Source organism: Podarcis muralis, chromosome 1, assembly GCF_964188315.1.
Source record: "Podarcis muralis chromosome 1, rPodMur119.hap1.1, whole genome shotgun sequence".
Taxonomy (NCBI): Eukaryota; Metazoa; Chordata; class Lepidosauria; order Squamata; family Lacertidae; genus Podarcis; species Podarcis muralis.
Genome location: NC_135655.1, coordinates 9,404,382 through 9,417,297, shown reverse-complemented (window position 1 = coordinate 9,417,297; position 12,916 = coordinate 9,404,382). Strand labels below are relative to the sequence as shown.

Below are 12,916 nucleotides of genomic sequence, written 5' to 3'. Positions count from 1 at the left end.
ATTAGTATTATCGAAATATCTTTTGAATCCCCAACCCATGTTACAGCTGCTGCTTCTTTTTAGCACCCCTCACTGTGAGGGGATTTGAAAGCGGGAAGCGCCAACCCGCCCTGCTCTGTGGGGCTGAGCGAGGAGCCGCCCTCCAACCCGGGGGAGCCCAGCCCCACCGCCTCCCCTCTCGCCCCCCACCGCCCCAGCCCCACACACACCCTGCCCGGGGGCGGCGGCGGCAGGAGCGGCGCTCCGTCCTCCAGCTCCTGCGCCGACAAGTACCATCCCCGCGGCTCGCAGTTGACGCTGCCGCCGAGCCGCGGCTCCTCCATGGCGGCGAAGGGAGCGGAGAAGTCCCAAGAGCGGCGGGAGGCCGACCGAAGCCCCGTCCTCAGGGCCGGGGAGGAGCCGGCGGGCGCTGAGAGGAAACAGGGCGGAGCGCGCTACTCGAGGGCGGCGCTTGGGCGGGGAGGCTGGGCCTCGGCGAGCTGAGGGGACATGCGGCGCGGCGAAAGGCCGGCATGAGGTGAGGCGCCCTAAAAATGAGGGGCTGGGGGCTCCCCGCCGCTTCCAACGGAGGCTGGGGGGGCGGTGTGGGGAGCCGTTTTGGGCTTGGTTTTAATACTTGACTTTTTATTGTTTTTATGGAGGCCGCTGCGGAAATCCAGCCAGATGGACCGGGGTATAAATATTAATTTTATTTCTTCCTTCCCTCGTCTGACTAGGCAAATGCACTCTGCGCGCGCTCAGAGGCACGCGTCCCTGCAGCGTGGAGGAAGAAGGGCCTTTCTTCTTGTAGGCCAACTAGGCCTCTGCTCCGCGCAGCAACCGCAGGGCGAGAACACCCCTAGCAGGCCTTAATCTCTCTCTTTTTTAAAAAAAAAAAAAATATTTATTAAAGTTTCAGGTAATACAAAAGATAGAAAGAAAAGAAAAAAACAAAAAAGAAAATTTCCCCCTTTACAATTCCAAATTTTCAGTAACATTTTTTCCAGAACTTCCCCTCACCTCCCCTTCTTGTATTCCACATCCAGATATTTATCCAGCAAGTTCTTATCCCTAACTTTTTAACCTTAATTTATTTATTATGTTTAATTCAATTTACGTATCAGCTTTTAACTTATTATACATTAATCCTTTATACTTAAGATTTCCTTCCTAAGATCAGCCCAGTTTCCCTTCCACGGATTCCCCATCTTTATACTAATAACAACAGAAATTTAAAAAAGAAATAAAAGATATCAAACAGCCTTTGGATTTCCATAGCAGGCCTTAATCTCATCGCTGAGTGCAGGGTTTCCCCAAACTGGGGTTGTGTTTTTTGTTTGGACTACCATTCCCATCGTCCCTGACTTACTGGTCCTGCTGGCTAAGGATGATGGGAGTTGTAGTCCAAAAAACCAACAAGATGCTGGAGCCTCAAGTTTGGGAAACCCTGATCTGTGGCGTAGTGAAGAGGCGCTGGGACATCTTTTAGACAGCACTGGTTATGGTTGCAAAGATATATTAATGACACACAGAGTTCATAGATTCGCAGAGTTGGGAGGGACCCCCGAGGGACATCTAGTCCAACCCCCAGCAATGCAGGAATCTCAACTAGATTATCCGTGACAGATGCCCCACCTGAGCTCTGTTTGAAAACTTCCAAGGAAGGAGATTGCCTGAGGGAGCTCTTACCGTCAGAAAGTTCTTCCTGATGTTTAGTCAGAATCTCATTTATTTTAACTTGGAATCTGTTGGTTCAGGTCCTAGCCTCCAGAACAGTTGTCACTACTATTATTTATTAAATGTGTTTGTCACTTTATCTCGCCCAAGGCAACCTAAATTGACTTTGGCTGTTATGTTCCCCCATTTAATAGGTCCTTGTTTTGTTTTTCTTTTCTGCTTTTTCTTCTTTTTATTACACACTCTTTTTTTGCATGAGAAGCAAATATTTTTTTAAAATATTATTATTATTATTATTATTATTATTATTACCCCACCCATCTGACTGGATTGCCCATTATATGATGTATAAGGGTTTTTGCTACATATTGTCAAAAGATAATATTAATACAAAAAAAATTAAACATTGGTTGAAGATCCCAAGCCAGGGAGAAGCCCAGCGACCTTCTAGGCTGAATTGGCTGCATTGCCACAACTTGCTATTGCCCTCAAGGTGTTTCATGTAATGTGCAGGCAAAAAGATATTATCCTTCTGCAACTTAAGGTAAGAAGAAAAGAAGAGCCCTTCTGGATCAGGCCAAAGGCCCATCTAGGTCCAGCATCCCTGTTCTCAAAAAAATGGCCGACCTGGAGGAATATTATTATTATTATTATTATTAATACAGTGGTACCTCGGGTTAAGAACTTAATTTGTTCTGGAGGTCTGTTCTCAACCTGAAGCACCACTTTAGCTAATGGGGCCTCCTGCTGCCGCCACGCCGCTGCTGCACGACTTCTGTTCTCATCCTGAAGCAAAGTTCTTAACCCGAGTTAATATTTCTGGGTTAGCGGAGTCTGTAACCTGAAGCGTATGTAACCTGAAGCGTATGTAACCCGAGGTACCACTAATAATAATATATTGCTTATATCCCTATGGGTGGCTTCCAACAGAATAAAAATAAACAGAATACAGTGGTACCTTGATTCTAAAACGGCTTAGTTGTCAGACAAATCGGCTCCCAAACACCGCAAACCCGGAACTAAGTGTTCTGGTTTGTGAATGTTTTTCAGAAGCCAAACGTCCAACACGGTTTCCACTTGAGTGCAGGAAGCTCCTGCAGCCAATCAGAGGTCACGCCTTGGTTTTTGAATGGTTTTGGGAGTCAAATGGACTCCCGGAACGGATTAACTTCTAGAACCAAGGGTACCACTGTAGTAATAAAAACAGTGAAACATCAGACATAAAAGCTTACCAATACAGGGTATCGGTAAGAATATAGCCATATTGGGAACTGTAGTTTATCCTCTCTCCCCCCCCCCCCCCAGCTACAATATGCAGCACCCTTAACAAACTACGGCTCCCATAATTCTTTGGGAGGAAGCTGTGATGGTTGAAGTGGTATAAATAATGTCTTTTAAATCTATGGTGTGCATGTGACCTAAGTTCTTTGCCTTCTCCTATATGGCCAACTTTTGAAGAGTGCTGGCCCATTCTCTCTCAGTCTTCTCATCTCCAGGCTAAACATACCCAATTGTTTCCATTTTCCCTCACATAACTTGTTTTTCTACGCCTGATCTTCTCTTAGGAGTTTGTTTACTTAAAATACCCGTCTACCCCATTTCATTTCCCAAGGAGATATCAGTGACAGAACAGTTGTGTGGGAGGGGGGGGGGGAAACAATCTCCAAATTAAACCCAAATCACACAATCAAAATATTTCATAGAATTGCAATACAATAAAATATATTTAAAAAGAAACAGAAAAACAATTAAAATCCATGTGAATATTTAATGCAATGGACGTGCTGCATTTTCAGCCACAAATCCATCGACATTCTGTGGGCTTACCTGCATGAAGTTCACAAACCAGTTTGTAGGAAGTGAGTGTATATACACATCTGAATGTTGCAAGGTGTGGACAGAGTAGGTAAGGCTTTTGCCTTTCTACCCTATCTGTGGGCATGTCAAAAACATCTGGTTGGCCACTGTGTGATAAGGGATGTGTGATTTTGGACAGATACAGGAGGGCTCTTCTCATGTTCTTTAAATCAAGTTTTGCTTTAAAAAGAAACTCGGTGAAACACAAAGCTATTTGGAAGTTTTATTTTCTAACCATCCAGGAGGCCTATTGCCCAAATTAAAGATCCCTGTGTTTGTGACCAGAAGCACCTTCTTACTTTACTTGGTACAAGGATAAGGCTGACGGTTCTTAGGATGTGGTTATTCAGCTGCTGAGGGAAAGATCCTCTGCACATGTTTAGTGAGGCCTTCACCTGTTATGGCATACATTTCAGGGCCAGGGCTGCAGTCCTAACTTCAGTTATTTGGGGATAACTGATTTCAATAGGTCTTACTTTTGATTAGACACAGTTAGGATTGCACTCTGCCATTGACAACAGGGCTAAAATCTCGGGTACCAGATTTGCTCCGCAGGGCTGCAGGAACCCCTAGAAGAGTTGTAGGGGGAATATGGGGGAAACAGGAGGAGATGGGGAGAATATTCTGTTGCACAAGCAGGAATCCTTGTGCTTAGGAAAGTTCACATAGCACTACTTTGGATACAAGCCCAAAACTCCTTCCTCTGCCAAGCTTCTAATTCGTTGCTGCATCAGTGTTATCTTTGGGTTATGTAGGACAGTTTCGAATAATCTCATACAAGTGCAAGTGATTTTATGAGAACTGTACAGACATGTGGATTTGTAGCATTCTCCCCCCTCCCCATTTTTTTATTGAATGCTTACATAATGTCTATAAAGTGAATGATTTCCCTTCTAGGATTTTCAGGCGATTAAACAGCTTGCCTGCTAGCCTCCTGAAAGTGAAATATTTTGGAACAACTGCCTCAAATACATCATTTCCAGCAGTCTGGACGTTTTGCGGTCAGCCTCTTAATCGGCTGCCTGGACATCTTGCAGTAGCTCGTAGAAATAGTTTGTGCACTATGCCGGAGGTACCTGAGCAGAAATTTGACCTTGACCTGCACTCGCCGCATCCCAGGGTCCGTGGAATGACCACCCTTGACAGAGCTGCTTTCAAAAGGAATGTTGTCATCCCAGCTCTGAAGGTTAACAAAGACCTCCTGAGCAAGCTGGAGAAGCCTCTCAAACGAGTGCTGTTGAAGCGCCCAGGTCTCAAAAGAGTTGTTGAAGACCCAGAAGATGAAAGCAGAAAGTTTCTTTTGTTAGATCCTCATGCCATATCCGACAGCTGTTCCCTGGGCGAATCTGAGCAACAGATCCTTAAGAGCTTTAACATCAGCCCTGAGATTGTCAAGTATAACCAGGAACTGACATACGACCATTTCAAGGTGGACGAAATTCTGCAAGCAGTGCTTCCTGAAGGTCAGGAAGTGACCACTGCATTCAGCAGAATTGGCCACATCATTCACTTGAATCTGAGGGACCATCAGCTGCCCTACAAACACATAATTGGTAGGTTAAGACTTACATCAGAGAAGTCTTGTTTGGTTATTTCCAAAGAAATGACTGAGCAGTTTCTTTCTGAAGCAGGGTTACGCATGTCTGAAGTATGTATTTAAATGTACTTTAAATACATGGTGTGGATATGACTAGATCTAAGCTATAATGTTGCAAAAATTCTGGAGACACAAAAGTGATCTCTCCCATTCGTAAAGGCCTACTGATAACTCATTAATGGCTGGAGGAGGGCAAGCATTGTGCCACATTCCTTGGCAAGGGCAATCAGCATTTCTTCACTAAAAAATTTAAGCAACAGCCTAATGGAAATGGAGTGGGGTTTATTTTATATGTTCTTTATGAGTCTGTATCATAGATGTTTAAATCAGATGCCTGCTTTTTTGAAAAGCAAATTTCACAGCCCATTTCTCTGCCTTTCAGGTCAAGTTATCCTTGACAAGAACCCAGGAATCACCTGTGCTGTAAATAAAACCAATACCATAGATAATGCTTATCGGAATTTTCAAATGGAGGTATTAGCCGGAGAGGAGGCCAATATGATCACAAAGGTACCAGGAATTTTTAATGGTATTTTCTTGCAACCAAAAAAGGGGGGATTAAAAATCTAACATTGAGAAAACAGACAAAGCAAAGAGCAGACATTGCAGAAAGATAGAGTCTGACATATTAATTCTTTATTCCTCTCTATTCCATAGACTTGGCAGTCTCTGTGTGTTCCCAGATGTCCAAGTCTAGCCTAAATGAAATCACAATTGTTCATAAGACTTTGGTAGGAAGAACGTAGCTTAGTGGTGGTCAGATGTATAGACGTATATTAATTTTTTTAAAACCACATAATCAAAGATTCTAATGAACTCTTGAGTTTTAGAACCAGTTCAGAAACCAGGTGCTGATTTTGCTTCTTTGGGAAAACAATGTCTTCCTTGTGCATTTGTTTGAAGAAACTGTGGGTGGTATTCAACTAAATTATTGTCCAATTTCACTTGCACATCAAGACCGGCTTCCATGCAGTCCCCAAATCTGTTCTAGAGAATTGGGGGGGGGGGACCCAGAACAGATTTAGGACTTATGGTATGTTTTCTACTTGGGATCCGATTGCTGATTAGAAAAGGCAAACATACAGCACCATTTCTGAATGGCACCCACCTGTATCACAGCTTTCACCCAGGGAGTACACTTGGCTAGGGGCATGATCATTTCTCAGTCACTGATAGTAGGTTTTGCATGCAAAAGATATTTGATGGGATAGATCTTGATGTCATGAATACAAAATAAAATGTGTGCAGCATCCTTTACTGGGGAATTCTGGATCAGAGAGATTCTAGCCTGCTAGAGATCATCCGAATATTTTGAACTCTTGCAGGTTAAGGAGCACCATATCATGTACGAATTTGATTTCTCCAAAGTCTACTGGAACCCCCGCCTCTGCACAGAACACATGCGCATCGTCGGCCTCCTCAAGCCAGGCGACCTTCTCTTTGATGTCTTCGCCGGGGTGGGGCCTTTTGCAATTCCTGCAGCAAAGAAGGGATGCATTGTGTTTGCAAACGACCTCAACCCTGATTCGTACAAGTGGCTGCAGCACAACTGTAAGCTAAACAAAGTGGACAGAAAAGTCAAGGTCTTCAACATGGATGGCAGGCAGTTCCTGGAGGAGCCGGTGAAGGAAGAACTGACCAGACAGCTTTCTTTGAAGGAGCGGAACAGCTGCCTGCACATCGTCATGAACTTGCCAGCCATGGCAGTTGAATTCTTGGATGTCTTCAGGCACCTCTTGGATGGAGAGCCGGGCAGCACCAGTCTTCCCACCGTTCACTGCTACTGCTTTTCCAAGCACGACAACCCTGCGCAAGATGTTCAGGAGAGAGTGGAAGCCTGCTTGGGAATCTCCTTAGAGGGCCTTTGCTCTGTGGAGCTGGTGAGGAACGTAGCGCCCAATAAGGACATGATGTGCATCAGCTTCAGCCTCCCATCCAAAGTGTTGTACAAGCCGCTGTCTTCTCTGAAAGGTAATAGAGTCAAAGAAAGAGGCAGGACTACTGCAAGCTTTTAGGGTCCTCTGTGAATCCTTTGCCTCAGATCGGACATTGAAATGGGGATTAGGGCTGGGCAATACCTGGTTTTCAACATTGTGATATACAGTGGTACCTCGGGTTAAGTACTTAATTCGTTCTGGAGGTTTGTACTTAACCTGAAACTGTTCTTAACCTGAAGCACCACTTTAGCTAATGGGGCCTCCTGCTGCTGCCGCGCCACCGGAGCACGATTTCTGTTCTCATCCTGAAGTAAAGTTCTTAACCTGAAGCACTATTTCTGGGTTAGCGGAGTCTGTAACCTGAAGCGCATGTAACCTGAAGCGTATGTAACCCGAGGTACCAATGTATCGCCAGTTAAACACTGTGATATATCAGTATATCATGATGTCTGAAATAAGGATGGAGATATGCAGAAGCATTGGCTGGCTTCACAGTTTTTCCTGCATCGTGGTTTTTGCTGGCGCCTGCGTTTGTGATCGCTGCACCCTGCAGGAGGCAGAGGAGAGCTGAGCAGGCAGAGTTAACAGGGCTGTAGGAATCAAAAACAGCATTGGCTGGCTTCACGGCATGGACTTCAAACCGGTTTTCGATGATAAATCGATATATCGCCCAGCCCTAATTGTGGCCCTTAACCTGCATAGGAGGCCGAGGGGGAATGTACTTCTAGGGAGGGAAAAGCATAAAGGTCACAAATAAATAATGTGTTACAGGCGCACAGGCAACTGTTTCGTTGCTGTGCATGCATAGGGAAGCTGCAGCCAGTCCTGGTTTCTCAGCACATGAATAAATATGGAAACAAATTTGTGTGTATTCACGCATGATGTTCTATGTGCAATTTTCCCTGTGGGAAGTTCACAACCTGTGATGCGGCTGCATGTCTTAGGGCATGTTGCAAGTGTGTTGTCAGTGCCTCGGATGCTTAGTAAAATCCTTTTGCTTTGCTCCTGCTCAAGTTTTGTGCTGCAGACGACCCCAAATCCTAAGAGCTTTGCAGGTGTGCACTGAGGTGTCACTGATGGTCGCTTTCCAACTGCAGGCCCTTTGTCTCCCATTGAGTTCTGCTACTGCAAAGGGTTCCTGAACTTCGGGAGCAGCAAGAGAGGCTGTGGTGGGAATGGATGCAGAGCTACAATTCCTCTGCATCCTGTCCCAGGGTCCCTTTATTGTACCTCACCTGCCCCTCCTTTCTCCACAGCCGCTTACGTGAGACAAGTTTGAAAGTGTGGTTTTAATTTTGCTCCCTAGTTCCGGCTTTCCCCCTCTCCCTCCAGCTTCCTTTTTTAGGACCCTTCCCCACCTCCAGGCAGCTTGACTGTGCTGCCTACATCATCACACAGCCTGCTGTCGCTGTAACATGTGTATCCACTGCCACACACAGAACCAGGCTGCTTTTAATGCCACATCAAACCCACTTTCAGATGTGTTTTGTGATGCCAACAAAACTGCCCAGCCACGGGCAGGCCACTGGCACTTGCATGAAAGTCAGGGGGCTGCTGTGTGACAGGGGACTGGGAGAAAAACTTAAGGGTCTCCCCCTAAACTGCTAGAATTCCACACATGCCTGCAGATCCATATTGATTCAGACAGTCTGTCATCTTTTACTTGTAGGTGCAGATAATCCCCAGGAACCAGCATCTAAACGCCTGCGTCCAAATGAAGAGCCCCCTGAAGAAAAAAAGAACCTTATGGTCTAGGAGACTTCGTGGGTACCATTCCAGAAATGATGTCTATGCAGAACTTTTAACTCCCATATTTCAAGGAAGCCAAGCAGATTTGTTCATCAGTACTTGTAAGGACAGCCTCCGAAAAATGGTATTAACAGCTGCTGTGCTGATTATGCCCTGATCATCTTTGCTTCTTTTTAATTCCATAACAGTTGGATGGGGTACATATATTTTTTTTAAAAAAAGAATATTAAATGTTTATTTTGCCACACTTGGTAGCATCTTCTGTTTAGGTTGCGTGCAGTCATTCCCCAGCCAATGAAAAACGGAGGTGAGAGGATAAAGGAACCAGGTGAAACAGTCTGTGTCTTTGGTAGCCTTGAAACAGCACCTGTTCCTGCCCCTGGGCTGCTTCAGGAGGAAAGGCAGGGTCTAAATTGAATAAACAGATGAACATGTTTTTAGACTGACCACGTCCTGCGCAGGTTCTCTTATGTGGTGAAACCCAGGCCATCACTGTGTTCATACTAGATGAGCAGGTGACAAAAAGGTGCTGACAGCAGCAGGTCAAGGGAGCATCAGGAATTGGCAGTGGGCTCCCAGCTGGGATATAGACTACAGAAAGAGTGCGGCTAAAGCCGACTCCGGATTCCAGCCCTGCCCATGTTTGAATCATGACAGAAACACATTCTGGGTCTACTTCTGCAACCCAGACCTACCCAAGCCAACTGGTTCTCTCCGCAACACACACAGTGTGGAAGTGCTGCTGTAAGCCTTTAAAGCCCTCTAATGACCCAGAACCAGATTTTTTAAAGGATCACCTTGAACTATATGAACCTGCCTGGGTCTTCAGCTTGGCATCAGAGGACCTGCTCTCTAGCCTGTTGTTAGCAGATATTTGATAGCTGGGTACTAGCAACAGAGCCTGGTTGACAGTGGCACTATAACGCTGGAATTTTCTCTGGGAAATTTATCCAAATCTTTCCCTTCCCATCTTTAGATAGATGCTGAAAGTCTCTCCCCACCCCCTTTTTATTTTGTTTCAGAGAGCACTGTGAAATTATTATTTTTAAATGTTGGTATTAATGCTGCTGTGTTTTATATTTTAAATATTATAGTTATTTTTATTAGTGAATTTTATTTTTGAGCAAGCCACTTTTGAGGTTTTTGTGGGGAGAAAGCAGGCTGTAAAAGTCATTTAAATAAATAAACAAACAATATCATCCCAAATTAATATCAGCAGTCGTTCTGAACATAATGCTTATCTACACCAATCTGCCTTGCCTGAGAAATGTCCAGAGGCACATTTAGGTGGTGCCTGCACTGCTGTCCGAAGTAATTCATTGTCATCAATAAATTTATTTATTTCATTCATTTTATAATTTCATCGATTTCAAAGCAATGTACAATATAATAAAACCAATCAAGCAGCTGCTTTGCTGTTTGTGAAGAAGCAAGAACTTTCCAAACAGGCCCTGGAGTGGCTGAGTTGCAATTTATTGTATTCCCTGGGAGAAAAGAACAACTGGTACAATTATGAGGTTATGATGCAAGCTGCAGACTCTGAATAGCTTTTCTGTTCTGTTGAGAGGAAAGGGAGAGAATCTTTTCGATGCTTGTCCTTCTGACACTCTGCATCATTCCACTGAATTAAAATTAGCATATTTAGTGATATAGGGCAGTGTTCCCCAACCTTGGGTCTCCAGCTGTTTTCGGACTACAACTCCCATCATCCCTCGCTAGCAAGGCCAGTGGTCAAGGATGATGGGAATTGTAGTCCGAAAACAGCTGGAGACCCAAGGTTGGGGAACACTGATATAGGGTTGTGGCTAAGAGACTGGGTTGCAAATCCGGAAGTTGCAACCGCCATGAATTCAGGCATTGGGCTTAGATACGAAGCACTTGCAACTCTCCAAAGTACTGTCTAAATCAGTGGTTCTCAAAAGGTGTGGTGCGGCACACTGGTGTGACGGGAGGAAGGCAGGTATGGCAGGAAGATTCAAGGACAAACATTTAAACATTTCAGTGTAGTATAGTATAATACAGTATCAAAAAAAAAATTTTTTATTTGAAGAATATGGATAGATATATTTTCAAAATGAGAGCAAGGGTATCAAGTGATACTGATGACAATCCTAGTTGTGTTTTCCAATGTACTCGTATGCTGCTAAGGCCACAACAGTGGCACTGACGTGATGGTGACAAAGGAACTGCCCTCTCCTATCCTGTCTGTTCCTCTGTGGCTTGCCTGCCCCCACTACGGTTCTGTCATCATATAGGCAATATATCATATAGGCAGCCATGCAAACTGCAGCATGATGGCACCCTTGCAATTTTATTCTACAGCAGGAAAGATGAGACGTTCCTAATAGAACTGCTGCATTCTGCCGCACAATCATTCTAACTTACATAATTCAGAATGCAAAGTAGAATGAATTAGAAATCAGTCCCATATCCAGTTCTTGTATCATACTTCAAGGAAGGAAACTCCCATTTGCCAGTTTTATGAGATGAAAGAACTTTGCCCTTACTGCAGAGCTACAATATATAAAAGTAGCATTTCAGTGCTTGTGCAAAGAAAACCCTGAAGTGCAGCGGCAGAATCTGCAGAATTTAATCACAACAATCTGACTTTATTTTAAAAATCTTTTACAAGTCTGGTTCTGAAACCGCAAACATACAAAACAAAATCATTATCTCTTCCAATAGCCTCTAGCTGCAAAGTGACTAGAACCTTTTCCACCCTTACCCTCGTTCCACCAGAGAAGAAGAAACATGACCACCATTTTAAAAAGAAAGTTTCTGTACATCATGTTTTTAATATTTAAGCGCAGCTGGCTTCACACACACAAAAGGAAGGAAAGACAGGCGGCAGCCTGGCCAGAGTGCAGACGGCAGCAATTTTCACCTGAGGTTTTTTGCTTTGCTCGCTCCGCTCCAGTGTCTGTTACTCCCAACCTAGCCAGGATGCCAAAATAGCCCGCTGAAGGCATCTTGAAGGGCTCGATGACAGGCAAGGGAGGAAGTATAGCCACCAGCGAGATCTTGCGGGGAGGCGGCTCGGACGTGGTTTAGATACCTAGAACAAAGAAAGGCATTGTCTGAGCTGAGAAACAAGCATTTCATGCTCCGGGATGGGAATTGAAAGAAAAGCCAATTTCTCTGGTTCCCACCGCTGGATACACTGCCACAGACACTGGACACTTCTCAAAACCTCGGAATCGGAAACGGCAGAGACCAAATCTGATTTAACTCTCCTTGTTGGATTAATCATTCCCATAATTAGAGAGGTTGAACGGATTCGGTGCCTCACCTGGTTCAACCACCTCCTGCCCGGAGTCAGGATGCCCAGTACCAAAAACTTCAACAGATGCCTGCCCAACGTTTTCTCGCATATCCAGGAAAGGAGATGGAAAGTTTAAGCTGCTCCCAAATCGCTCCCATCAGTACAACATTTATATAAATGTGATTGAAATGGTTTCAAAGCTGCTACGCAGGAAAGAGCCCAACAACATAAAATCTATTCATCTGTTGTGTAGCCCAGCTTTGGGAAATTTTTAAAGCACTCGTTATGGTTGTAAAGAGATACTAATGACACACAGAGCTTACAGAATCCTAGATTTGCAGAGTTGGAAGGGCACCTGAGGTTAATCTAGTCCACCTATTGGTGAGTAAATGGCAAGAGATAGACATCCACCCTGGGATGCGGGTGGCGCTGTGGGTTAAACCACAGAGCCTAGGACTTGCTGATCAGAAGGTTGACGGTTTGAATCCCCGCAACGGGGTGAGCTCCCGTTGCTCAGTCCCAGCTCCTGCCAACCTAGCAGTTCGAAAGCATGTCAAAGTGCAATTAGATAAATAGAAAAAGGTACACGACAAGGCTGCCCGATCTCCCCATTACTGTTTATCTCGGTTCTGGAAGTGCTCCTGAATATGATTAGGGGGGACCGGTTGGTGGAAGGGATCCAGGTCGGAGCGAAACAATATAAACTTAAAGCTTTTGCAGATGACCTAGTCTTGACATTACAGGAGCCGGAATCTAGTATGAAAAGAGTATTGCAACTGATTCAAAACTTTGGTCGAGTGGCAGGATTTAAGTTGAATAAGCAAAAAACTAAGGTTTTGGGGAAGAACTTGACAGATA

At 44.6% G+C, this 12,916-nt stretch overlaps 3 protein-coding genes across 7 annotated transcripts in view; 1 reads left to right on the top strand and 2 right to left on the bottom strand.

Annotated features, from left to right (window-relative positions):
• Positions 1-398, bottom strand: part of SLC38A6 (solute carrier family 38 member 6) — a 53,432-nt gene extending 53,034 nt beyond the window's left edge. The window contains exon 1 of one of the 2 annotated variants that reach the window (XM_077922290.1): positions 274-398. In XM_077922290.1, coding sequence (XP_077778416.1) covers positions 274-276 — 3 coding nt within the window. In that variant the 5' untranslated portion in view covers positions 277-398. Of the gene's footprint in view, positions 1-209 lie in introns of both variants that reach the window. The other variant, XM_028739845.2, reaches the window with a different exon arrangement.
• Positions 380-10,146, top strand: TRMT5 (tRNA methyltransferase 5). Of its 3 annotated transcripts, none has more exons than XM_028739715.2 (5): positions 380-517; positions 4,411-5,066; positions 5,493-5,620; positions 6,436-7,081; positions 8,717-10,146. In XM_028739715.2, exons 1-5 carry the CDS (start codon positions 513-515, stop codon positions 8,800-8,802), a joined length of 1,521 nt encoding a protein of 506 aa, XP_028595548.2. In that variant the 5' UTR covers positions 380-512; the 3' UTR covers positions 8,803-10,146. The 3 variants fall into 3 exon arrangements, with proteins under 3 accessions (XP_028595548.2, XP_077778279.1, XP_077778347.1); XM_077922153.1 differs by lacking the exon at positions 380-517 and adding an exon at positions 621-673; XM_077922221.1 differs by lacking the exon at positions 380-517 and adding an exon at positions 2,078-2,200.
• A 678-nt stretch (positions 10,147-10,824) lies between these two features.
• Positions 10,825-12,916, bottom strand: part of MNAT1 (MNAT1 component of CDK activating kinase) — a 139,497-nt gene continuing 137,405 nt past the window's right edge. The window contains exon 7 of one of the 2 annotated variants that reach the window (XM_077922380.1): positions 10,825-11,851. In XM_077922380.1, the coding sequence (XP_077778506.1) occupies positions 11,720-11,851 (132 nt within the window). In that variant the 3' untranslated portion in view covers positions 10,825-11,719. The remainder of the gene's footprint in view (positions 11,852-12,916) is intronic. The other variant, XM_028739599.2, reaches the window with a different exon arrangement.

Coding starts and splice junctions, on each gene's coding strand:
- TRMT5 (XM_077922153.1), top strand. CDS start 636: ATGGAGGCCGCTGCGGAAATCCAGCCAGATGGACCGGG. Junction 674..4,410: donor ATCCAGCCAGATGGACCGGG/GTATAAATATTA, acceptor TTTCCCTTCTAG/GATTTTCAGGCGATTAAACA. Junction 5,621..6,435: donor AGGCCAATATGATCACAAAG/GTACCAGGAATT, acceptor GAACTCTTGCAG/GTTAAGGAGCACCATATCAT.